Genomic DNA, 26768 nt, shown 5'->3' with positions numbered 1-26768 from the left:
ATTTTTTTTAATTTACAATTATTGAATCAAACAATTAAAAACAACATTTGCTGCTAGATTCCGTATTTCCTTCAGATATAAGTTGCAACTATTTCATCTTTTTGTTATAAATACAACTTTTTTGTTCCTCGTGGTACATAAATGACAAAGACACACACACAAAAATTCCCAGAGAAATTTCACGGTATTATAGCGAAAGTTGAGCCACACATCTGATAATTAGATTTCGATGTTAACTTTTAAATATGTCAACTGCGACAATCATTTTTTTTTTTTTTTTTAATTTGTGTAGGTACTTTAGTCGATTCTTTTAGGCGTTAAAATGTGTCGTGCGATTAGATCGTGCGACATTCAGTTTCATACATCAATGCAGTGCTTTTTTTTTTTTTTTGTAAAATAAATAGGTGCCGGTACTCAGTGATTAGGTGCCGGTACTCAGTAGTTGATTACCTAGCTTTTAACTACTCAAAATTAATAATATACGTTCAAATACAAGAAAAGTATTATTTTTTTTCAAAAAGGTGCCGGTACGCCGTACCGGTGCGTATCGTCACCAAAAAAAAGCCCTGCATAAATGTATTACATGCATTTTATTTTGAAGAGTATCAACGAAATAGTCCATCCAGCTTTTGCCTGCTTTTCCTATATCTTCGATTCATAGATCATTTTTTGTATTCCCTGTAACAGTTACGCCTCATCACCTCCCTTACACTTTTAGATACGGGCCGCCTATGTAGCGTTTACACATATGACGAGAAGAAACGACAGGAAATGATTTATGATGAAATGATTTATGATGAAATGATTTATGATGAAATGATATATGATGAAATGATTTATGATGAAATGATTTATGATGAAATGATTTATGATGAAATGATTTATGATGAAATGATTTATGATGAAATGATTTATGATGAAATGATTTATGATGATATGATTTATGATGAAATGATTTATGATGATATGATTTATGATGATATGATTGCCTGCTTTAATAACTAGCTCGACATGCGAGTGAAGGAAACTGTGTTGCAATGTTTGAAATAAAGCTTTTAGTGACTTAGAGAAGTGACCACTGCATACATGATGTTTGGCAGAGAGAAGTGACCACTGCATACATGATGTTTGGCAGAGAGAAGTGACCACTGCATACAAGATGTTTGGCAGAGAGAAGTGACCACTGCATACAAGATATTTGGCGGAGAGAAGTGACCACTGCATTCAAGATGTTTGGCAGAGAGAAGTGACCACTGCATTCAAGATGTTTGGCAGAGAGAAGTGACCACAGCATACAAGATGTTTGGCAGAGGAGTGACCACTGGTGTGTTTGTACGCTCAGATGATGTAGCTATGGGAAATCTTTCACCGTGTATTTAAATACATACAACTAATGGCCAGTTAGTATATTTTACATTAGGCTCTTGTCTTAAAAGCTATACAGCTAACTCTTTGCTTATACACTGAACATATGACTAATTATCTAATGTTCAAAACAAAAACTAAATGTATATTTAGGTAAAAGATCCAAGGATCGACAAATAGATTAACAAATACATATTATCTCGCTTGATTAAATAACAGAAGGATTATCTGGCTTGATTAAATAACAGGAGGATTATCTGGGTTGATTTAATCAATCCAGGATTCTCTCTCTTTTTTTTTTAATTTTAGCTTTATCATCATAGGAATCCTTGGGCCTTAGGCCTCTTTTCTTTTGATTAAATATAGGTTGTACCTTTATAGTCCACATTATTAAAAAATGACGTAACTGTTGGATTAATTAAAAGAATTAGAGAGACTAAATAGGTGGATAGAGCAATACATAAATTTGTGAAAGTAAACATGTTTATGTTGACGGGTATGAACATGGAGGGAGGGAAAAAATAGTGAACTGGAGAGTTCAGATGATTTATGTTGGGAAGTCGAGATTCTTGCAATCTGCCAAGTAAGACCACCTCAGCAATCATCCAAGTAGGGCCAAGATAGCAAGTAGGACTAACTTAGCAATCTGCCATGTAGAGCCGATTCAGCAATCATCCAAGGTAGCAATCACCCAAGCAGGACTAACTTAGCAATCTGCCATGTTGAGCCAATACAGCAAATAGCCGACTGGTCAGTCACGAAATTAGAATAATTCGGTTAATTCAGCAGCTACTCAGTGATTATGAAAGTAGTGCCAACTTATAATGAATTAGCCAAGTAGGAAAAATAATTCTATACCCTAGCCAAATAAGTCCCACGCAGTGATTAGCCAGAATAATTCCATAACGAGAAATACTTATAAACCAAACACTGAACTTAAAAACAAGTAACAACACTGAAGTACTCACCCACGATTGTAGAGAAGAACACTTGCAGACACATCTGGGCCATGAAGACAGAACTAGCGCTAAGTAATCCTTCAACTCCCAACGAAACTGTTGACATGGACCACTCCAACTACTCCTCCTCTTGGTTTTAGAAAGAGACACGCCTATGACAATGCCATCCTATGCAACGACTCAAGAGTGACCTATATTGGCTTTCCTCAGACGATCCTGAGATAATCGTGTCACGTAAATGCGATTACGAGTTGCAGACTAACGGAAGTGTTGAGATCTTCGAAGAATCTGTTACTGAATCCGTCGTTTTGTTCCAAACACTTAATCCTTTCCTTTTTTCATGAATTGAAAACAATCAAAAATGTGTTTCTATATTCGTCGTATTTTTTGTGGATTGCAGGATCTATAGAAATAAAGCAAGAGAAAAAATGGTGTCAGCAAATATTGTAAAAATAAATTGTAAAATGTTGTACATGTTTCCGATGTTCCTTTAAATTTGAAGATAATCTACGTCCATATTATGGCCATATTACAAGGTCTTCGGGGCTTGCAAAGACCTACCTTCAGGGAACAGTACCAGGAAAAAGAAGAAGAGGCAGACAGATGGGGAGACAACATAAAAGAATGGACTGGCCTGCCATTGAAAGAGGATCTATCCAAGGCCAAAGACAGTGAGGAATGGAGAAAGACGGTTGACGAATCTTGTGTGGTGCCCCAACGGTCCAACAGACTAAGGGATATGTAAGGTGAAGATGAAGTCCAAACGTTTCGCAGGACGATGGGGGGGGGTGGCAGAGGGCAGGATATGAACCCAGGACCATCGAGACCACCGAACGACAGTCCATTGCGCATTCCGCGCGACCAGGCAATATTATTCAAATAATTACAAGTCTTTAAGAACTAAATTAAAATACTTACAAGACTATAAGAAATTTCAATACTTGAAAGACTCTAGACCAACGGTTCTCAAAAAATACAGAACTGTAGAGTAGACAATAACAATCCATATTTTTGATGGTCTTAGGCAAATGGTTAATCGACCCCCAAAGGGGTCGCGACCCACAGGTTGAGAACCCCTGCTCTAGACTATTTAGAAACAATTGTCTATTTAGAATGCAACTAATTAGAAACGACTGTGAGGACGCAGCCTTGTCAATGTTGTCCCTATCTAATAAAGCCGGGAATTTTCCGTGGGGTGTTTCTTCTTCCCGTTGGCGAATCTCATGCCCGACGTCGTCCGAACCGACATTAACATCAACATTGTTTAGGTTCAGAGGGGTCGCATCATAGTCATATATATATTATTATTATTATGTTAGAAATGAACGAGTAGTCATTCTCTGTCGCTGCCAGGGTCGAGTTTCGCTAAAGAGAAACAAAATTCATCGTAGTCCCTTTAACAGTTTCCACTAAGGAATTTTCTGGTGATGTGGCAGGTCTGCAGCAGTACCGCCCTCTGACAGGCAACGAGGATGTTCCTAAGAATGCCAAGGGCCTTGAAGGTATCTGTGAGGTCAGTTGTTATTATCCCCTCGGTTGATATTATTATTATTATTATTATTATTATTATTATTATTATTTCATGAAATAACACTTCTTTTGTGTCAGGCTGATTAAACAAGAGAACAATTTGTTTAGAATGTACAGCAACAAGCGGATCTAATGTCATTCCCTGGAATGAAAGACTTCGCCTCCAGCCAATCGACTGCTCTTTTTCAGTTACAGTTCGGCAGGAAATAAGAAAAATGAATTCAATTAAAACTGAAACTCAACAACAGATGACTCGGAGAATTGACGAATGTCAAATAAACATATGTTCGCGAAATTTGCGTAAAAATATTCATTCAAAAAACTTTTCTAAAATTATATTTCACTCATTTTGGTAAACTAATTTATAGAAGCTTTTTATACATGGCGATGAAATATATATATATATATAGTAAGCTATATGGTGTTTCCGGTGAAAATATTTTAAAATTGATGATGAGCTGTGTTTAAAAAAACAAAGTTCAGTATAAATTATGATATGTCAATTAGCACTGCAGAATTTGTTTTAACCTCCTTAGTTTGAGGCTATTAATTAGTTGGCTACAGTGAGATTAAATGTATCGTCTTTACATTAGGTTTAACTCGTCGTAAAAATCTCTTAAAAAAAAAAAAGATGATACTCCAGCAATTTTTGTTTTTGGAATATATTTTTAACACAGTAGGAATGCTATTTGACAATGCTATAGCATTATTTCCAGATACAAAGCAATAGAGCAAAGGCAGCTATATCAGACTCAAGGGGCGTTCGGGTAGGGTTACTAGACCGGAAAAGGAGGGCATGTTTACTTTTCGAGGTCGAATCCGTTCTGAAGTGAATATTCACAATTGATTAGAGCAGCGGTTCTCAACCTTTTAGGCTCGGCGACCCCTTTTTTACAATCCCCAACTCTGCCGCGACCCCCATCACACACACACAGATACACACACACACATAGGCTGCAGCAATAGATGAATAGACAATAACTGTCCATATTTTCGATGGTCTTAGGCGACCCCAGGCAAATCGTCATTCGACCCCTAAGGGGGTCGCGAGCCCCAGGTTGAGAACCCCTGGCTTAGTGTAACGCCATTAGTAAAATCACTAAATTTGTAAGAGTCACTCCGAGACAGAAGACTAAAAAGTAAAGCCGCAGTAAAAACACTGAACCCCTAACTTACATATACAGAAACACATTCTAATACAATAAAGACAATAAACTAAAGCCACATTTTTTTATTATATATGCTAGGACAAAGTCATACAAGTGCTCTTTCTTCCCTACTGCTATTAGAGCCTGAAACGGGTTGCCTGAATCAGCCAGGAAAACCAGTGATTTGGTAGAGTTTAAGTATCTAAATTAATATGCATTACTAGATGAACTCGTGTATGAGTATGTGGGACGTAATTATATTTTTGTTTTGAAGGAACGTCTGTCATTTATAAGATAAGATGAGAAGCACAGTGTCTAGCATGTTGCTTCGACGCTCAGACGGCTGCCGAGTTCCTGGGCTGTCCCAGTCACTGGCAAGCGACCACTAGGTCTGGCCCGCCTACGTGTAGCTTTCTGGCTATGGCTGCCAGTGTATCCACACCTGCCACTTCGCCACTTGCCTATCGCCGCAGGGCTTTTTGGTTGATGAACATGGGGAGATGAGAATGTACCACTAAGCTAGCACAGGACTACGTGTAGGGCATTCTATTTGAATCGAAGGAACATGGTCTTTACATTAAGTATTACGCCACCATCGCATATCATGATGTTGAATGTCAAATGCACGGACCGTTAAAGAGGCCCCCTACATCACTGGCTACGCCTCTGGAGTCGGACAATACATAACGTACACATGTTCCTCACGGTGTAAATGGAACGAGGTCTCAAGCTTTGGGTCATTCGAAGGGTCAATGTCATTGGTCAACCGTGTAACTTGCAAGGATTCCGAGTCACATGCTGAATCTTCAAATCTACTGAATGTGTATTGCTCGTCACAAGTCTGGGAACCAGTGGAAATGGTCCTAGCGAGCTTAGTACAACAAATCAAAGTCCTAAGGACTTCCCACAGCGCAAGTGTCCTGACGGAATCAAATGAATGTTTTGCTTTAATTTTCATCAGCCAGATGCGAATCAAAGTTTTTGAAACACTGGTGTTAAGATCGTAGTTCATCCTACCTATTAGAAAGTCGGTTGTTGTCTGCATCTTTAATTTTTAAGGACATATTTCTAAATAACTTTGATTGAAAGATTCATTGTCTTTTAAAGGATAAGTTTAGCATTATGCACATATATTATGAATTATTTACGGATTTGCTTCGACATTTCTAATGTTTAATTTAAGGAGCATGACGAATTTCAGATAAAAAACCTTTAATCTCACTGTTATCTCATAAAATAAATTTACGTATTTAACTAAGTAAACATTTACCTTAATATTAAAGAATGCAATAAATATTTAAGAAAAACAAAATGAAACATATTTATTAAATAGACAGCTTCCACATTTTTTATAAACTTGTCATTATTATTATTATAAATATTATTATTATTTAAAAATATCCAACACGTTTGACTATAATGAAACGCTTTAGTGACAATTCAAGAGTTACGTTCCTTTCTGATCTAATCTTGAATAATACAGACGTTACTACAAAATAAAAAAAATTAAAAGAAGACGATTACGTCATACGCAATGCATGAGTCAATCTAATCGTGCATGTTAACCTATGACTTCTGCTAAGTCGTTGGTTTTCCTGGCTGATTCAGGGAATCCATTACATTCTCTAATGGCTCTAGGAAAAAGGAGCACTTGTATGTATTTTTTCTATCGTATAGCATTCGAAATGTGCCGCTTTTCTATCTTTGTGTGTCTTTTCTATCTTTGTGTGTCTTTTCTATCTTTGTGTGTCTTTTCTATCTTTGTGTGTCTTTTCTATCTTTGTGTGTCTTTTCTTTCTTTGTGTGTCTTTTCTATCTTTGTGTGTCTTTTCTATCTTTGAGTGTCTTTTCTATCTTTGTGTGTCTTTTCTATCTTTGTGTGACTTTTCTATCTTTGTGTGTCTTTTCTATCTTTGTGTGTCTTTTCTATCGTTGTGTGTCTTTTCTATCTTTGTGTGTCTTTTCTATCTTTGAGTGTCTTTTCTATCTTTGTGTGTCTTTTCTATCTTTGTGTGTCTTTTCTATCTTTGTGTGTCTTTTCTATCTTTGTGTGACTTTTCTATCTTTGTGTGTCTTTTCTATCTTTGTGTGTCTTTTCTATCTTTGTGTGTCTTTTCTATCTTTGAGTGTCTTTTCTATCTTTGTGTGTCTTTTCTATCTTTGTGTGACTTTTCTATCTTTGTGTGTCTTTTCTATCTTTGTGTGTCTTTTCTATCTTTGAGTGTCTTTTCTATCTTTGTGTGACTTTTCTATCTTTGTGTGTCTTTTCTATCTTTGTGTGTCTTTTCTATCGTTGTGTGTCTTTTCTATCTTTGTGTGTCTTTTCTATCTTTGTGTCTTATTATCTTTGAGTATTTCATCAGGTTTTTGTTTTTGCTATTTTGTAAATTATGGTTCTATAGTTTATGTATTATGGCTACTTAACTTTTTATTCTTCTCTCCTTGGGCGTCTCTAAGCTTAGGGATCTTACTAATGGTGTTACTCTAATTAAATTTCATCATTATATAGGGATTTCCTGAGAGCTTTTGATTCATCATTACTCCTAGATATTTTGAGTTTTTAGTCTGTGTGACTAGTTTGCCATGAATAAAATAAGTCGTTTTTATTTGTTTGAGTTTATTTTTACTCTTGCTAACTAGCATTTTTCTGAGTGGAAAAAATCATCCTTTAGTAGTTTAGTAGATTCATACTACAGTAAGTAAGATTTACATCGATTCAGTATTTTTCTCTTTTCGTCAATATACCGAAAAAATTAATTTAAGAGCAATAAATATATACAATGGTTAAGTTCAATAATGTTAGAATTTTAAAAAATTTAAATCCTTACAACCAAAAAATATTTTTTTCCCTTACAGAAGCCCTTTTGGCCCATGTTGATCTTGGGCCAGGGCGCATCGAGCCCTTTCTCGCCAAGGTTGCTACGCCACTGTATTGATAGTTTTTCTACTCCATATGAATAAAATCTGCAATACCCTGAATCTTGCTAGGACATAAGAGAAATGACAAGGTTTTTTTTTGACCATTCAGACCTAAGGTTATACAATAAAGTCTTGATTTGATAACCTACTTAGCTGAAAATGTCTACTTACAATTTGAAGTGAAATCAATATGGCTGAGGCTGCTTATATTATTCTAGACGTATTGGGCTTACAAAGAACAACGGAAGATGTTTAGTTATGAAAGGGCAGATTACTGTGATTATCTTCATGTACCGTTAAAAATACATGTAAAAAGTTGAATAACTTCTACTACCCTCTATGTACTCATGAAGATGCTAATGTTGGCAGGGCTGGCCTTAGGCATAGTCATAGCAGAACTCTATGACTCTATGTCTACTCGCCTCGTTCTCAACATAGCAGAGCTCTATGGCTCTATGTCTACTAGCCTCGTTCTCAACGTAGCAGAAGTCTATGACTCTATGTCTACTAGCCTCGTTCTCAACATAGCAGAACTCTATGGCTCTATGTCTACTAGCCTCGTTCTCAACATAGCAGAAGTCTATGGCTCTATGTCTACTAGCCTCGTTCTCAACATAGCAGAACTCTATGGATCTATGTCTACTAGCCTCGTTCTCAACATAGCAGAACTCTATGGCTCTATGTCTACTAGTCTCGTTCTCAACATAGCAGAAGTCTATGACTCTATGTCTACTAGCCTCGTTCTCAACATAGCAGAACTCTATGGATCTATGTCTACTAGCCTCGTTCTCAACATAGCAAAACTCTATGGCTCTATGTCTACTAGCCTCGTTCTCAACATAGCAGAACTCTATGGCTCTATGTCTACTAGCCTCGTTCTCAACATAGCAGAAGTCTATGGCTCTATGTCTACTAGTCTCGTTCTCAACATAGCAGAAGTATATGACTCTATGTCTACTAGCCTCGTTCTCAACATAGCAGAACTCTATGGCTCTATGTCTACTAGCCTCGTTCTCAACATAGCAGAACTCTATGGATCTATGTCTACTAGCCTCGTTCTCAACATAGCAAAACTCTATGGCTCTATGTCTACTAGCCTCGTTCTCAACATAGCAGAACTCTATGGCTCTATGTCTACTAGCCTCGTTCTCAACATAGCAGAAGTCTATGGCTCTATGTCTACTAGTCTCGTTCTCAACATAGCAGAAGTCTATGACTCTATGTCTACTAGCCTCGTTCTCAACATAGCAGAACTCTATGGCTCTATGTCTACTAGCCTCGTTCTCAACATAGCAAAACTCTATGGCTCTATGTCTACTAGCCTCGTTCTCAACATAGCAGAACTCTATGGCTCTTTGTCTACTAGCCTCGTTCTCAACATAGCAGAACTCTATGGCTCTTTGTCTACTAGTCTCGTTCTCAACATAGCAGAACTCTATGGCTCTATGTCTACTAGTCTCGTTCTCAACATAGCAGAAGTCTATGACTCTATGTCTACTAGTCTCGTTCTCAACATAGCAGAAGTCTATAACTCTATGTCTACTAGCCTCGTTCTCAACATAGCAGAACTCTATGGCTCTTTGTCTACTAGCCTCGTTCTCAAAATAGCAGAAGTCTATGACTCTATGTCTACTAGCCTCGTTCTCAACATAGCAGAAGTCTATGACTCTATGTCTACTAGCCTCGTTCTCAACATAGCAAAACTATGACTCTGTGTCTACTAGCCTCGTTCTCAACATAGCAGAAGTCTATGACTCTTTGTCTGCTAGCCCAGCTCTAAGTCTCCTCTATGATTCAAGGTTACGTCACGAATATCTAGATCTACTTGTATAGGCTACATATGTTTGAGAGTGTTTACAAGATGAGAAAAGAGGGTGTTAGTTTTTTGATGATGTAAAATGATGAAATCCCGCACTGTTCTGTCATATTTCGTGTTACTATTGGCCTAAGTCACGGGTTTGTAACTTATTAGGGGAGACAATTCTATGTTTTATCACGCTCATATCTGCAATATTTTAAGGTTCAATATCACTGCCTGGTATGGCAATCTGAGCATTAAAAATAAAAATAAACTTTATAGAATCCTAAATGCTGCTGGTAAAATCATTGGCAAAAAACTAACCCCATTTAGGCAGTTGTTTGAGACAAAAATCTATAAAAAAGCTAACAAGATCCTCGAAATAAAGAATCACCCTTTGTGTCAGGATTTTGTGATTTTACCATCACAAAAGAGATACAAGACACCGATAGCAAAGACAAACAGACACAAACACTCTTTTGTTCCCCTGGCAATCAAATCATTAAATGAGAACAATCTGGTATAAACTTTGTCACATGTAAATTATGAGTGAGCCTGGTGTGAATGTACACTTTGGTTTCTTATAATGTTTTTTGTTTGGTGTAATGCATAAATTGTAAGACAAATTTCCATACGGACAATAAAGATTATTATTATTATCAGAGACGCAAGAGAGTCTTGTATTTGTAGCGACTTGGGAGTTAGATTTTGTTTAAATATCATTTCATATTGTTACTACAATATCTATATCTCAAGTAAAATGTGTATAAACTATTGAGAAAGTTACATTATGTTGTTGTTTTGAGAAAGAAGGATTTTGTTTTCAAGTTATTTCATTCATAATTTAATACACCAACATTGGTTTATCTTATCTTATATAATACAGACGTTAGTTCAAAAAAGAAGAATACAATATCTACGAGTCATGCATTCAGTCATGCATATTAACCAATGACTTAAATTCTGCCAAGTCACTGGTTTTCCTGGCTAGCTCAGGCAACCCATTCCATGCTCTAATAGCACAAGGGAAGAAGGAGCATTTGTACAAATTTGTCCTAGCATATGGGACGAGGAATGTGCCTTTATCTTTGTGTCTTTCAGAGTATTTTATTAAATTTTGTTTTTGTATTTGAAGATTATGGTTCAGTGTTTTATGTATAATTGCTACTTTAGTTTTGAGTCTTCTGTCCTGAAGACTTTTTAAATTTAGTGATTTTACTAAAGGTGTTACTCTAGTCAAATGTGAATATTCGTTTGTTATGAATCGCACTGCTCTATTTTGTGTCTGTTCCAGTTTCTTAATGTTTTCTTGAGTTGAGGGGTCCCAAACAGAGGATGTATATTATATTATTGGCCTAACCAAGGTTAAATAACATTTTAGTTTTATGTTCTTATTTGATTTTTAGACATTTCTTATATTTTTTTAGTTTAGTTCTTATCTTATACAATACAGACGTTACTTGCCGTGCGTTCTTAGATCATTGAACTCACATATATTAATTAGTGACTTAGTTGCACTAGCTATCTGGAGGCACTAGCCTGTGACAAGAATTAACAGAGCATTTCAGCTCTGCTTGCTTTGGGCTCAGTGGTAAGCTACAACATTTCTAAAGAAATAACTTTAAATTGCAATTGAGATATTTGGACGAAGTTCCAGGTCGCAGTTTAAGTTTGCTTTGTATCTTTCGCTCAGTATAATTACGTCCTAGCTCAAACCTCCTGCAAGGCGCCCGGGGGGGGGGGGGGGCAGAGGGCAGGGTTTGAACCCGAGAAAATCCAGACTACCTAACGACGGTCCAGATCGCAAACCTGGAAATCATTGTATGGCTCTTCCTCTGTTGTCTTCTTTTCATACATAAAACTTTTAATTACAAAATTATGTTGTATACAATCTCCTGGAATACTTTTTAGTTTACATATTTTCGAGGATCACGTAAAGACGTGACAAGATTACAGTTATCTTATTGTAGCTGTTTTCGTTGTTGTTTTGGTTATTGTTGTGGCTCTACTGTTTTTGTCGGGTTTTTTTTTTAAATGTTTAGATTGTTTTGTGTTTGTTTATTGTTGTTTCCTCTGTCTGCCTCATGCAGTCTTACTTTTTTTCCTTGCTCCTTCCTCCACGTAAGGTTTTGCTTCCCATTAAGCCCCGCCCTTTGATTGCTGCGTCATTTCCTGAGTAAACAGACGATATCAACGTTCCATAACTCTTACGTGACAAAAGTGACAAAAGTGAGAAAATGTTTTGATAGTTCGCGATGTCAAAAAAACAACAAAAACACTCGGACATACACTATTTCTCCAAGATCTAATTTTATTCCCGAGCTAGATAACCAGCTTGCATGTTACAGTGCCCTAGACATAGTGTATTTGTTATGCGCATGTATACACAGCCTTATATCAGCATGCAAAACATTGTCAGTGAAACAATTCGCTGGTCACACGAAGACATGGCAGAGCAAGTCACTAGACGCACTACTTCGGGTGGTGTCTGACCAGGAAATAGAAACCCTTGACTTCACGTCATTAAAATTCTTCCAATCCTTTTTTTTTCAATGACGCAAACTGAACGGTGTCGTGAAGTCAAGTTGTGGTTAATAAATAGAGGCTCATGCAGTGGCATCCATGGCGCGAAGGAGTTCAATGAGCCCGGGCCCATGACCAATAGGGGCCCACTGAAGCACTTTAAAAAAATCTAAACCAAATGCATCAACTTCTTATAGAATGTTACTCAGCATTCGTTGCATTATAAAAGGCAGTACCAGCACAGGAATGACTTTTTTTAATAACCTGCTAATCATGCAGCGGTTCTCAACCTTTTAAGCTCGGCGACCCCTTTTTACAATCCCCCACTCTGCCGCGACCCCCCCCCCCCACACACACACACATATACAGCAATAGAAGAGTAGACAATACCAATCCATATTTTCGATGGTCTTAGGCGACCCTTGGCAAATGGTCAATCGACCCCCCAAGGGGGTCGCGAGCCACAGGTTGAGAACCCCTGTGCTAATGCAATCATGATGACTGGATTTGTTTTTCATATACCCTTCTAGTGGAGGGGGCCCACCATCATAATCTTGAACCCGGGCCCATGAACCCCTTGCTACGCCACTGGGCTCATGGTACCCGATCTAAGGCCTGCTGGCTACATCCGGCCCATTGGAAATATTTATACTAGGTGGCATAGATAGTAAGATTTATGTTGTATCTAGTGTACAGAATCTTCCTTTTTTTTCTCTTTCTTGCGTTTTTCTTTGGGTTTCATTATATTAAGACCACATTTCTTCATATAGATTTCTCTTTTTTTTTTTTTTTTTTTTTTTTTTTTCCTCTCTTAATAAATTTTATTGTTTATTGTAAATATAATTTTAGCCAGCGAAATATAAAAAAATATCTTTATTTAAAAAAACAAAATCTTATCAAAGGGGAAGACAATCGCATTAAAAAAAACACTATATCTCAATAATGTAGAAGTTATTTACATTATTCCATATCAACTAACAAAATAATTACCCGTAATTAATTGACTAAATTACTAATCGATTCATATTTTGTTAGGTGCAATAAATAATTGTTTAAAGCTTTAATTCCCTGGTTGGTATAAATAATTACCAGTAATTTGTTGTTTTTTTTTTAAGCACATGTTTTGTCTATGGCCATGTTGCAGCCCGTGACAGGCGTGTGGGAAATGTATACGGCCTCCAGCGCCATACTGGTTGGTCACGTGCTTATTCCTATCTTCTAATCATACAAAATACAAACAAAATACTTCAAAAGAGGAAGATGATTATGTCCAATGCGTGTCCCTATGTCAATCTAGTCATGCGTGTTAACCAATGACTTAAACTCTGCCAAGTCTTGGCTGACTCAGGCAACCCATTCCATGCTCTAATAGCACTAGGGAAGAAGACGCATTTGTATAAATTTGTCCTAGCATATGGGACGAGAAATGTGCCTTTATCTTTGTGTTTGTTTTTCTGGGTATTTTAATAGTTGTTTTTTTTTAAGTGTATTCTGTTCTGAAAGTGGGACGCCCTTAAATGTAAAATAAATTAAAAGTCGCTGGAATGACTCTCATTAAATCGGCTTTATTTATTCACACTGACCTATCAAAACGTGTTTACCATAAGTCAAATTAGCCTGCTGGGTTTTATCCTTTTTTTTTTTTTCAACCAAGTTTGTTTACTTAATAAAAACCAAGGTGAAAGAAAAACAGGATATGCTCAGATTGCCAACTGGAAGTTTGAGAAGTGCCTGGAGGCCAAAGTTAAGTAGAGTGCATATTATTGCTTGTTTGACTCGGTGTGCACGTGAAGTGCACGTCATTGTTTGGTGAGAAGCAGTACATGTGCGTGAAAAGTGCCGGGGTCAACGGTGCTAAGGTGCTAAGGGGTACGTCGGAGTTCATGACCATCAAGGCCCCACATAGTCCCGGAATTGTGTAAGTGGATGCCCTAAACAATATTTTTATAAAAGCCCTTCAACGCCTGTTTCTGTGGCCCATGGTTAATGAGGGTGTCATGTGGCCAGCAAAACGACTAAGCGCCTTTACTTTTCCCCAGCTAATGTTAGGTACCCATTAAAGCTGGGCTAACTCAGAGGCGCCCTAAGGATTCCGAATTTTAGAAATCCCAGTTTTTATCTTATCTTATATAATACAGACGTTACTTCAAAAAAGAAGATGATTATCTCGTACCCGTCATCTAGTCATGCATGTTAACCAATGACTTAAATTCTGCCAAGTCACTGTTTTTTCTGGCTGGCTCCCATTTTTTACCAGGATTCGAACCCGGAACTCTCGGTTCGGAAGCCAAGCGCTTTACCCCTCAGCCATCGCGTCTCCAATATTTTCATACATGGCTGAAAAACTGTATAGGCCTATAGCAAGTTTTTGTTTGGTGTATCCGGTGTAAAAAATATAGGAAAATTTTGAAAAGCTTTGTTTTCTAAAAGGTTTATGATTATTTCTGAGCGTACTCTTAGAGCTACAGAATCAAATTTTCTAAGATCTTCCATTTGTAATAATCTCAAATTGGAGAAAAACATTTGATTCATTCACTCTATCACTTTAGGTTCATTTAAAAACAAAAGTGCAGGGCTACTGCAGCAATCGGACCCCATGATGACCAGCTAACTATAGTAAAAAAAAACGCTTAAAATCTATGGGGCTCGCAAAGACCTTCCTTCAGGGAACAGTACCAGGAAAAAAGAGATGCAGACTGATAAAGCGATGGGAGGACAACATAAAAAAAATGGATAGGCCTGCCATTGAAGGAGGTTCTAAACAAGGCAAAAGACAGGGAGGAATGGAGAAAGACGGTCGACGAGTCTTGCTTGGTGCCCCAACGGTCCAACATAGATAGGTAAAAAGAAATGAGCTATGGTTTTAGCACACAACTAGCGTACTTTATCATTTGATTCATTCACTCTATCACTTTAAGTTCATTTAAAAACAAAAGGTCAACTTACTTTAGGTGATAAAAGTGACTTGATACGAAGATCAACTATCACATAGTGAGACATTGTTAAAATACTTCTTTTTTTTTCTTTCTTTAGTTGGCAATAACTTCCTATCTTATATAATACAGACGTTACTTCAAAAAAAGAAGATGATGACGTCCTACGCGTCATGCATTTAGTCATGCATGTTAACCAATGACTTAAATTCTGCCAAGTCACTGGTTTTCCCGGCTGGCTCAGGCAACCAATTCCATGCTCTAATAGCACTAGGGAAGATGGCTGCCTGGTCGTGCGGTTTGCGCGCTGGACTGTCGTTCGGATTTATCGACGGTCGAGGGTTCAAACCCTGCCCGCTCCCATCCCCCGTCGTCCTGCGGGAGGTTTGGACTAGGAAGTAAACTATCTTCAACTCTGAAGGAACATCCGAAACATGTCAAACATTTGACAAACAAACAAACAAGGTTAGTAAAGGTTAATTCGCGTGAAAATCTTCAAATATTTTCGTATTCTGTACGCCGGATACACCATATAAACTTGCCTTGTGGATTGACCTCTATGTATGAACATTTTGGGAAGCTCGAAAAAATATGAACAACTATGGCTGACATCTCAAAATCTCGTCTAAATGTTAGATCTAGATTTTAAAAAAAAAATTATCCGAGTGTGTTCTCACGAGTTTAGTGTGGCGTGACGTGAAGCATACACCATATACATCTAATGATTTTTTTTTTTAAAGACTAGTGACTTTTAACAATACTATAGAGTAGTAATAGTCATGTAGACAACCCCGTCGTCATGCGGGAGGTTTGGACTAAGATTTACATCAACATCAACTCTGAAGGAATATCAGTAAACATGTAAAACATTTAACAAACATTTTTTTAGACGATCACTTCTTAACCCTTACGATGCGTGTGGTAGTTTAACCCTCTAAACATGAACATTGTAATTTCATTTTGTATGTCTTCAGTGTAAAACAGCTCAGCACTGTAAGGGTTAATGATAACAGTTTATTCTTCTGAAAACATTTTTAACGTCTTTGATATTATTCTTATGTTGTATTAGGTCTACGTTGTCTTGTAATATCCCTCATTTTCCGGTCCAGTGATTTCAAGTCTATGTTTGTTTTGTTTTTGTTTTGTTTTTTTCTTCATTATTGGAGATTTTCACAATTAACTAACCAATGTCAAGGACGCCTAATTGAACTTCAAAATTGCTAACCAAATATTAATTATAAACTGGAAGACCTTACACACAAAAAAAAAAAAGATTCTACAGTGCTAAAAAGTGCAAGTTTTTAAAAAGTAAAGTTTACCAACACTTCCTTTCTATTTTGTACATCGAATACACCAAAAAGCTTACTATTTATAGTTTTTTCCCGCCAAAAATGAAAATCTCAAATATCTAGCATTATGCGGACCTATAATTAAAAAAAAAAAAAGATTTTGAAATGAAGAAAAAAAGTTATAGTTCTATAAAACATGTATCTCATTCCGCGTAACTTCAACGTATTGCGTGGATAACTTTCTTTAATCTAGATCTAACATTTTGACGAAATTTTTGAGATGTCAGCCATGTTAGTTCATTATTTCGAGCTCCCCACAATTTTCATACATGGAGGTATATCCATTAGGCAAGCTTAAATGGTGTATCCGGTGTATAGAATACGGAAGTTTTGGAGCTCTTCACGATAGGGTGTCAAGAACGCTAATTAACCTTCACTGTTGCCAACGTTTAAGGACCGGATCACAAACCAAGAGATTAGAGACAGGGCTACTGCGGTGATCGGACCCCATGGTGACCTGCTAACTATCGTAAAAAAAAAAACGTAACTAAAAATCTATGTCCATATTACAAAGTCTTCGGAGCTCGCAAAGACCTTCCTTCAGGGAACAGTACCAGGAAAAAGAAGAAGTGGCAGACAGAGAAAGGGATGGGAGAAAAACATAAAAGAATGGACGGGCCTGCCATTGAAAGAGGTTCTAAACAAAAGGCAAAAGACAGGGAGGAATGGAGAAAGACGGTCGACGAGTCTTGCTTGGTGCCCCAACGGTCCAACAGGGATAGGTAAAAGGAAATGAGCTATAGTTTTAGCACACAACTAGCTTACTTAATCATTCATTTTGAAAGATGTGTTTGTTACGTATGAAAATGTCAAGTCTCGATTACGGGTGTTTTATTCACGGGTGGATGACCGGTCGTGTGATATGAGCTCAGGAATTTTGTCACGATGGCCCCGGGTTTGAACTCTGGCCGTCCCCTGTCGTCCTGCGGGAGATTTTGGATTAGGACAAAATAGACTTCACGTGTCAATGAATGTCTAATACAAAGAAGACTTGAAACTTCTGCTCTCTACACTCAGCTCAGTGAAGGCGTGTCTTCGGGTGGGGAGCGAAAGCGCGCTTCTTTTCCCAGCTCCCTCCCCCTTTCAGGCCTACGTTGTTCTCTTGCGCTTTAGACCTTTTTTAAAAATGTAATAATGTTTAAATAAGGGAAACAACTGATTTTTTAAAAATTGATTTTGGTATTAGGCATCCATGAAAAAAAATTCCAGGAATAGCAATGAACCGGTCACATGGTGTGCGTTAGTACAGACTTTAATTTATTTATTTATGTATTTATTTTAGTTCAAATGTTGCAACTTTTATATTAGAATCTATCATGGTAGCGGATTGCATCACTTTAATTAACATTTACATACTTGTTTTATCTAGTTCAATTTAGTTTTAAATCTAGTTTTGTGGTTTCATATTACAATGGCGTGCAAATACCTACATAACTGTCTTATTTTAGTTTTTATTGTTAATAACGATTTAATACATTCATTTTAAACATGGCCTTGGCATTTATACAGTCAATTTGTTTTTCGAAAATTTTTGATTAGTTTTATATTAGTTAAATGCTAGAAATTTTCTAAAGCCTAAACTAAAACTTGATCTACTACATTTCAAAAGTATAATCTAGAAACCCACCTTTCCAGAGTGTGTAAACTTTGAGAAAAAATTATCACAGTAACAAATTTTGGAATGAGACACAACTTCCTATGAATAAAACAAATGTCACTCCATGTCTGCAACAAATTTGTAATCAACAAGTGGTATCCATGGCAACAAACTGTTTGACACAGTAATTGAAATTATAAAAACGAGCAAGAAACGAATTCCCGGTAGATCTAGCAGACGTCAAAACTTTTACTTGAAAGAATCCTAAAAAGTTGGTTGTAAAACGCCTCCTCCTGAATGTAGCCAAAATATACGAATTGCGTTACAAGGTAATAAAAACATGTAGATACCATTGGCCGTATAGTTTTGAAATTAATAATTATATCCCCTGTCAATTAAAAATGGAATACTAATTTTCATATGCAATCACAGATACGTTCAAATAAAAATGGCTGCGGATTTATTTTTAAAATTTAATTACATCTCACAGCAGAATTTAAAAAAAAATAATTATGCAAATTGTACAAAATGTCCCTGTAATTTTTTTATTATTATAATTATTATTTTTAATAGCTGCACGCGCGGTAAAATTTACAAAAACTGTTAGCGATAACTTGATTTTCTCCCTTTTTATTTTTTTTAGTACAGAAACGACACAAATACTCAGAAACAAAGATTTCTCTCCCTTTTGTGGTTTGCCGTAGGCAGCAGAACTCTCGAACGTAACTTTCTCGCGTATTGCCACCGCGGCTTGCCACTTGGCGGGATTGGCCGCTGGTTGTCTGATACTGACGAGAATTCGTTTTTTTCCCCCCCCCCTTTCTTCGGTTTCCCTCCTTCTCTCTCCCGCTCATTGATGTAGGAGGAGGAGGAGTCTCGCTTACTGGCATTGTCTGGTATGACGTGGTCAGCCCCAAGGGCTACCCCCTTATGGTACTGACCGATGGATGGCTGGAGTTACAGTTCTGACCAGTGTTTGCTATGTGGTAAGTTTCGTGCGCATCGCTAGCAATGGAAGTCATTAATAACATTGATAGCTGAACTATTAGTTCTGTAAACAAAGGAAAAAAAAAACAACAACACAAAAGTTATCAAATAACGTTTCGATGTCTACAGCAATCATTGATTTATTCTCATCTTCAGAATCTTCCACTTCGTTGTCGGAGTGCTATACCCGTGCCGGCAACTAAGGTTTCCCACTCTTCCTGGTCAGAAGCCGTGTGCTAGTGTGTCTAGATCTCGAGATAGGGCTGGTCCCAGTGGCGTAGCTAGGGTGGGGAGAGAATGGTCCACATTTAAAAATCCCCCCCCCGGGCCACACTTGAGGAGGGCCCCAAATGAGGGTCCGAAGTCTGTTTTTACATTAAATATTACGCCTTTATCTCATGACATGATGTCGAATGTCAAAATGCAGGTGCCTCCAAAGAGATCAAGCTCCCCCAGGCCCCCAAATCCCTAGCAACGCCAATGGCTGGTCCACTCACTTTTGTCCCTCCAGCCTTTCTTCTGCATGCTTTGTCCACTGTGCTCGGAAGAAAAACGTTGACCTCTGAGTCACGTGTAGTATTGTGTGCGAACCATCCCAACAGTCATTGTCTATTTAGATGACCACAAAATGACAGAAAAAACAACAGCATAGACATCCGGTGAAAAAAAAAAAAACAATTTAAAAAATCTAGGTTAAGAGATCGTTGACAATGGTCAGTTTCTTGGACACAAATATCGTCACGTATTGGTTCTGTAATTCTATATCTACTTTCTGTCCGATTCAATGTATTAATTCAAAGCGTATATCAACTCACTCTGTCTGTCTGTCTGGGTGGAATCTTGTACAGGGTCATTTCACCCACTTCCCATTCTCGGTTTAAGTTGAAATGATTTCTAAGGCATCTAAAGCAGACGACGTTCCCTTGCGGATCTGCCCAGTGTTATATCGGCACTTTTATGCAGATTTTTGTGACCTCATCTGTGTTGTTCGATGTTTATTGAATGTTTGCACAAGTGACACGCTTTGCATATAACCACATACAGTATTTATTTCATGTTGCATTTCCAAAGAAAGACACCATTAGACAAACAATGCACAAGAATTCGTCATAAGAGCAGGCAAATACAACTAAGCCACAAGCTTGCAATCCTTTGGAAAGTCAAAAGCAATGTTTTTTTGGGGTGTATAGTGTTACAGGTTGGCATGCAGTTACGTATGGACTTCATTAAAAAAAAAAATTTCATGAAAATGTACGACTCGACTGAGACATAATTACGCGAGGAACGTGTGTTTTAAGTTACTAAGGTACGAATGTGCCAGGACAAAGGCTTACGATATGCCCATTTAGTGATGATTAAATAAATTGCAACTTTGGCAAATGTATATTTCATTCAATTGCGTTTCTAATGTAGGGGACACATTTCTGCATATTTATAAAGTTATATGTTTTTTAAAAAAAGTAAAATTTCTTCAATGAGGCCTTACATGAGAGATCGGTTCTTTACACAACAATTAAATCAATTAACTCTTTCTCTCCGTAAGTATTTACCACATTCTGGTGGAATCAACGTTGGTATCGTTAGTTTGGAGAGAAAGAGTTAAATAATCATTCAGTAACATCAGCTAGGCCAGGTTCAGATTGAACCATATCCTCATAACTATCAGTTGGTTGAATACATTTATTAACAAATTAATAACAACATTTATAAATCTCAGTATCCTGTAGTATCATGTCGTCAGTCGAAGTAACAATTCAATAGTATCGGCAACGCATAAAACATTTACATGCATTTTTATATTGGCGGAGATAGGCTTGTGATTGCTGATAGTTTATAGTGCCCTGGATGTGGCAAAATATGTAGGTCACAGCTTGGGCTGCGTTGAAACGGAAAATACTGCATTCCTCGATAATGCTAAAAATATTGAAACCTGCCTTTCACCTGCCTTAGCGGACCACTCCGGAGGCTGACTTTGAGAGTTTTTCCACACAAAATGTCTTTTTAACCTTGTATAAAATGTGTTTTTGTCAGAGTTTAAATGTTAAGTTTTAACTGTTATCCACCCTTAACAGGCAAGATAATTCTGAGCTTATTTAGGACAGGGGTTGCTGAGTGGTTGAGCGCTTGGCTTCTGAACCTGCGGTCCTGGGCTCTAATTTCTAGATTTTTAGGGCGCCCCTGAGTTCACCCAACTGTAATGGGTACCTGACTTTAGTTGGGGAAAGTAAAGGCGGTTGGTCGTTGTGCTGGCCACATGACACCCTGCTCGTTAACCGTCGGCCAAAGAAACAGATGACCTTAACATAATCTGCCCCATAGATCGCAAAGTCTAAAAGGGAAACTTTTTTTTTTTTTACTTTTTTTTTACACTCTACAGTAAAAAATAAAAGTGGAACAAGCTGAACCTCCCCGGGGGCGCCTCATACTCCACTGTCTCACACTGTCCACCCCTAGTGCACACTTTGTATATATTTTCTGGAGCGCCCGTGATCAAATCTGTGGACAGTGTGATGACGTCATGCCCAGCTCTTCTCGGGCAGATGGTCAACGGTCATCGGTTGGACAGTCCATAATTGCAGTTTGCACCATCAGTTGTACTCACACACTGGTCGTCTGTGGCTGTTAATTGCATTGTCCCTGCTGACCGCTAGGCACACTTTTCACCGATACAGCTCATCCACAACGCGGGCAATATATAGGAGTGGCCGGAAAGGGGGGGGGAAATACACGAGTGAAAATGGGGGGGGGGGGTTGCAACACACTGGGAAGGATAAACGGGGGGTCAAACTATCCAAATGAAATTGAGTTTTATACAGACGTTTGCGACACCCAATCACAGCGAAATGGTTTTCGGGGAATTAGTTATTGGGATACTTACACAAATGGCTAATTGGATACAACGAACTTTCATTTCACTTTAGCAGCCATGCACTGAGCTACATCTTTATAAAAAAATAAAACAGAATCGTGAAGGTATTTTTTTACTTCTCTTGCAGCCACAGCCCAAGAAGGGGCCCTGGTCTGCTTCAACACGTCATTCCAATCAGATCTCTACTGATACTCTTGCAGCCACAGTCTAAGGAGGGGCCCTGGTCTGCTTCAACACATCATTCCATTCAGACCTCTACTGATACTCTTGCACCCACAGCCCAATAAGGGGCCCTGGTCTGCTTCAACACGTCATTCCATTCAGACCTCTACTGATACTCTTGCACCCACAGCCCATTAAGGGGCCCTGGTCTGCTTCAACACGTCATTCCATTCAGACCTCTACTGATACTCTTGCACCCACAGCCCAATAAGGGGCCCTGGTCTGCTTCAACACATCCTTCCATTCAGATCTCTACTGATACTCTTGCAGCCACAGCCCAAGAAGGGGCCCTGGTCTGCTTCAACACATCATTCCATTCAGACCTCTACTGATACTCTTGCAGCCACAGCCCAAGGAGGGGCCCTGGTATGCTTCAACACATCCTTCCATTCAGATCTCTACTGATACTCTTGCAGCCACAGCCCAAGGAAAGGGGCCCTGATCTGCTTCAACACATCATTCCAATCAGATCTCTACTGACACTCTTGCAGCCACAACCCAAGGAGGGGCCCTGATCTGCTTCAACACATCATTGCAATCAGATCTCTACTGATACTCTTACAGCCACAGCCTAAGGAGGGGCCCTGGTCTGCTTCAACACATCATTCCATTCAGACCTCTACTGATACTTTTTGTCGCCAGGCTTGAACTCTTGGCTGTTGTAAGTCTGCCTCTACATCAGGGGTTCTCAACCTGTGGATCGCGACCCGCTTAGGGGTCGATTGACGATTAGCCAGGGGTCGCCTAAGACCATCGAAAATGTGGATTGTTATTGTCTACTCTTCTATTGCTGTGTGTGTGTGTATGGGGAGGGGGTCGCGGCAGAGTGGGGGGATTTTAAAAAGGGGTCGGCGAGCATAAAAGGTTGAGAACCGCTGCTCTACATCAAAGACATTGTATTCGTTATCCACCTTTGCCTCGTCTGACCTTTTGGTCTCTGCCGGCTCACATTTCTCACCCCCTCTATTCTCGGACATTCTTTCAAGGTGATCTGACCAGTGTAATCTTTTTCACAAAGCTTATATCAGCTGACCCTGTTATTTGACTGTATCGCACACACTTTGAACACGTTATTTCTCCCACTTCCCACTCTCGGATCAAGTTAAAACTTTGCACAATTAGTCATTGCTCCTTTAAAAAAAAAGGAATCAATAAAAAATCAACCAATTAGTAAATTAATTAATGCTAATTATTTAATTTTGAGAATGAATTCTTACAGCACCGATATATATATATATATATATATATATATATATATATATATATATTGTTATAACCCTAGTGACGGACTGAAAGGGTTAATGTATGTGCGGCCTACTGACATACATGATTCAGGCCAATCACACAGGTCAAGGGCTGGTGAACAAGGGACAGTACTACTAGTGCACGCAATATGACCAATGTTATGGTCATGTGACCACAAAACCTTTACGGACGAGAGACAGTGTGTTAGAAAGGACAGTAGAGTCCAGGACAGCAAGCAGTAAGGACTGTGTGCTACGAAGTGAGTCCTCGAAAATGTAGCTGTACGAGCTAGAGAGACTTATAGTAATTAGTTAGGCAGCTCTGTTGTGTAGCAAAGCATTTGAAGTTACTGTAGCCAACTGTTGTTGATGTAATTGTCAATAAACCGCCACTTTGTTTATTGAAGCTCTTGTTGTCAAGTTGATGTTTTAGAAATTAGATGTGATGTGTTGTTGGGCAGTGTTTGCAGAAGGCCTGATAGAGAAGATCGTAACAATATATATATATATATTGCTATAAATATGCACTACTTAGCCTTAGATAAGGTTTTATCATCCTATGTATTTTGCTTTTTTTGTTGTTGTTGTTTATATTGTTATTTTGTTTGTTGTTTTTTTAGTCAATTCATGTAATGCATATTGTTACGACTTTGGAGTAGACTAAAGAAAGATAACTCACCGATTGTCAGGTCGCCGATATCCTTCTGGTTGCAGAAGCACAATCCACTACGAACAGTCAATAATCCAAGTAATCCAAATAATTTCACAGTTCTTCTAATCAAATGTACATACAACTATTCACAAAAACCGATTCAAGAAAAAAAAAAAAAAATCCTCCGTTGAAAAATCCGCGATCATCAGTCCAGTTACTTTACACATCAACACACTCGCTCAGGTCAGTTTCGCCTCCAAACATAAACAAAAGTTCTCACGTGGAAAAATGGTCAGTCGGGGGGGGGGGGGGGGACAAGTTTACATATTAAATATTATTTTGCTTAATTTATTTTGATTTTCTTTAATGAAATCAGGGGCAAATAACACATTTGAAGTTAATGAAATGTCCTAACAGTACAGGAAATCTAGCGAAAAGCATTTCAAGGGGTCTAAGAGACAAAAAATTCTGGGAACCACTGGTATAAAACAAACAAAAAAGCTGAGAACCGCGAAAATCATCCAAGAGTCAGAACACTTGAGGCCGATTCGGCTCACAAACAGATGAACCGATCCGTGTTAAGGTGGGTTGTACGCGGGTCCAGCTATGGGATGGTATTATTATCCAGGTTCACCACCTCAAGAGCCGAATGCAGTAACCAAAGAGCAACAACAAACCAAGTTGCGGCCATACGGCTCGGTAGGTTCAAATGGTACGATACGGATCAAGAATCAGTCACGGCTCAAAGGGCGAGCTCAACCGGCGCCTTCGACATACACGGAGTCACGGAGGTCCACGGCTCAACACTACACGCTCCGTCATAGCCATTGGACCTCATTCACCAATCGTAAACAAACAACATTTAGCCACGTGGTGCTTTATCTCTTCTATATAATTTACGATCTCATGTTTAATTCATGATGGTTGTCACGTGACACTTTTTTTTCCATTGTTTTATCAATAAGATCACGTGACTAAATGCTGTTTGTTTACTATTGGTGAATGAGGTCCATTGTGGCACGACCAGATCCAACAGCTACGCACTATAACTCCACAAGAGAGGAGCCCAAACAAAGGAGAACAAAACAAATCTCAATTACGACGGGTAGGAAACTGATACTTTTGTAGTTGTGAATTTTTTTATTATCTTTTTTTTTTTGTTTCGCATTTTTACCGACGATAATTATCTAATCCAAATCTTATGGTTGGCAACATTGTTGTGGTTCAGAAATTGTAACAAAGACAACGCGCTGCTCATTGCGTGGGGAAACTAATGAATGCATCGAAAGATATTTTATCTTATCTTATATAATACAGACGTTATTTCAAAAAAGTAGATGATTACGTCCTACGCGTCATGCATATTAACCAATGACCTAAATTATGCCAAGTCACTGGTTTTCCTGGCTAGCTCAGGCAACCCATTCCATGCTCTAATAGCACTAGGGAAAAAGGAGCACTTGTACACATTTATACTAGCATATGGGACGAGGAATGTGCCTTTATCTTTGTGTCTTTCAGAGTATTTTGTTAGATTTTGTTTTTGTATTTGAAGATTATGGTTCAGTGTTTTATGTACAATTGCTACTTTACTTTTGAGTCTTCTATCCTGAAGGCTTTCTAAATTTAGTGATTTTGCCAAAGGAATTACTCTAGTCAAATGTGAATATTCGTTTGTTATGAATCACATCACGCTGCTCTATTTTGTGTCTGTTCCTGTTTCTTAATGTTTTCTTGAGTTGAGGCGTCCCAAACAGAGGATGCATATTAAATAATATAATAATATATGTTAAATAACATAGGTTAGCTTCACCTGCTCCATAAAATATATTGAAAGAAAAGCTCTTCAATGATATTTATATTCAAAGATATTATCTTTAACTCTTTCTCTCCGTAATTATTTTCCACGTTTCGACGGGATTTTTTTTTTGCTCAGTAGTATTTCACTCCCCTGTTATGATTAAGCTTCAGTAACTTTTTTGTTTATAATCAAAAAATGTTTTATTTGGTATAGAGTTAAAGGGGACTGCATGCTCTTGTTATATAAGACAAAGTCAAGTTTATAAAGTCAAACATTAATTTAATTTAATGAGTTCAAATCAACGATGGTATCGTCGATTAGGAGAAAAAGAGTTAAAGGTAAACATGTCTACGTCTACCTTTGATATAGGCCTATAGGATTACGAGTCTTTAAGCAAGGCAGGCCGTACTGATTGCGGGGCCTCATTAAATGGACGATCGTGGGCTCCTCTTCAAATATTTTTTTTCTTTGACAATAACAACTATTATTTTTAATGTGATCATTATATTAAAATTTATTATACAACATGCATAGGAAGCAATAAATGCAATAGGTGCCAATGGGTTAAACAATGTTCCGTTAATCGTAGGATACACTAAATATGTCAGCCCTTTAAGTCCTACATCTTTAACTCGTTCTCTTCGTAAGTATTTACCACATACTGGTGGAATCAACGTTGGTATCGTCGGTTAGGAGAGAAAGAGTTAAACAATGTTCCGTTAATCGTAGGATACACTAAATATGTCAGCCCTTTAAGTCCTACATCTTTAACTCGTTCTCTTCGTAAGTATTTACCACATACTGGTGGAATCAACGTTGGTATCGTCGGTTAGGAGAGAAAGAGTTAAAAAGCCTGTGGCTAGAGCCATGAC

General features: G+C 38.0%; 1 protein-coding gene across 2 annotated transcripts in view; it reads right to left on the bottom strand.

Moving 5' to 3' along the window:
* LOC106065009 (lachesin-like) overlaps window positions 1-18904 on the bottom strand; it is a 219050-nt gene extending 200146 nt beyond the window's left edge. For both annotated transcript variants that reach the window (XM_056018423.1, XM_056018424.1), the window contains exons 1-2: window positions 18152-18904; window positions 2334-2727 (exon numbers count right to left, since the gene is read on the bottom strand). In XM_056018423.1, coding sequence (XP_055874398.1) covers window positions 2334-2430 — 97 coding nt within the window. In that variant the 5' untranslated portion in view covers window positions 2431-2727; window positions 18152-18904. The remainder of the gene's footprint in view (window positions 1-2333; window positions 2728-18151) is intronic.
* Window positions 18905-26768: the final 7864 nt, after the last annotated feature.

The sequence above is a fragment of the Biomphalaria glabrata genome, chromosome 1 (genome assembly GCF_947242115.1).
Source record: "Biomphalaria glabrata chromosome 1, xgBioGlab47.1, whole genome shotgun sequence".
NCBI lineage: Eukaryota > Metazoa > Mollusca > Gastropoda > Planorbidae > Biomphalaria > Biomphalaria glabrata.
Note: the sequence above shows the minus strand (reverse complement) of the source record. Positions and strands in the feature narration are given on the sequence as shown.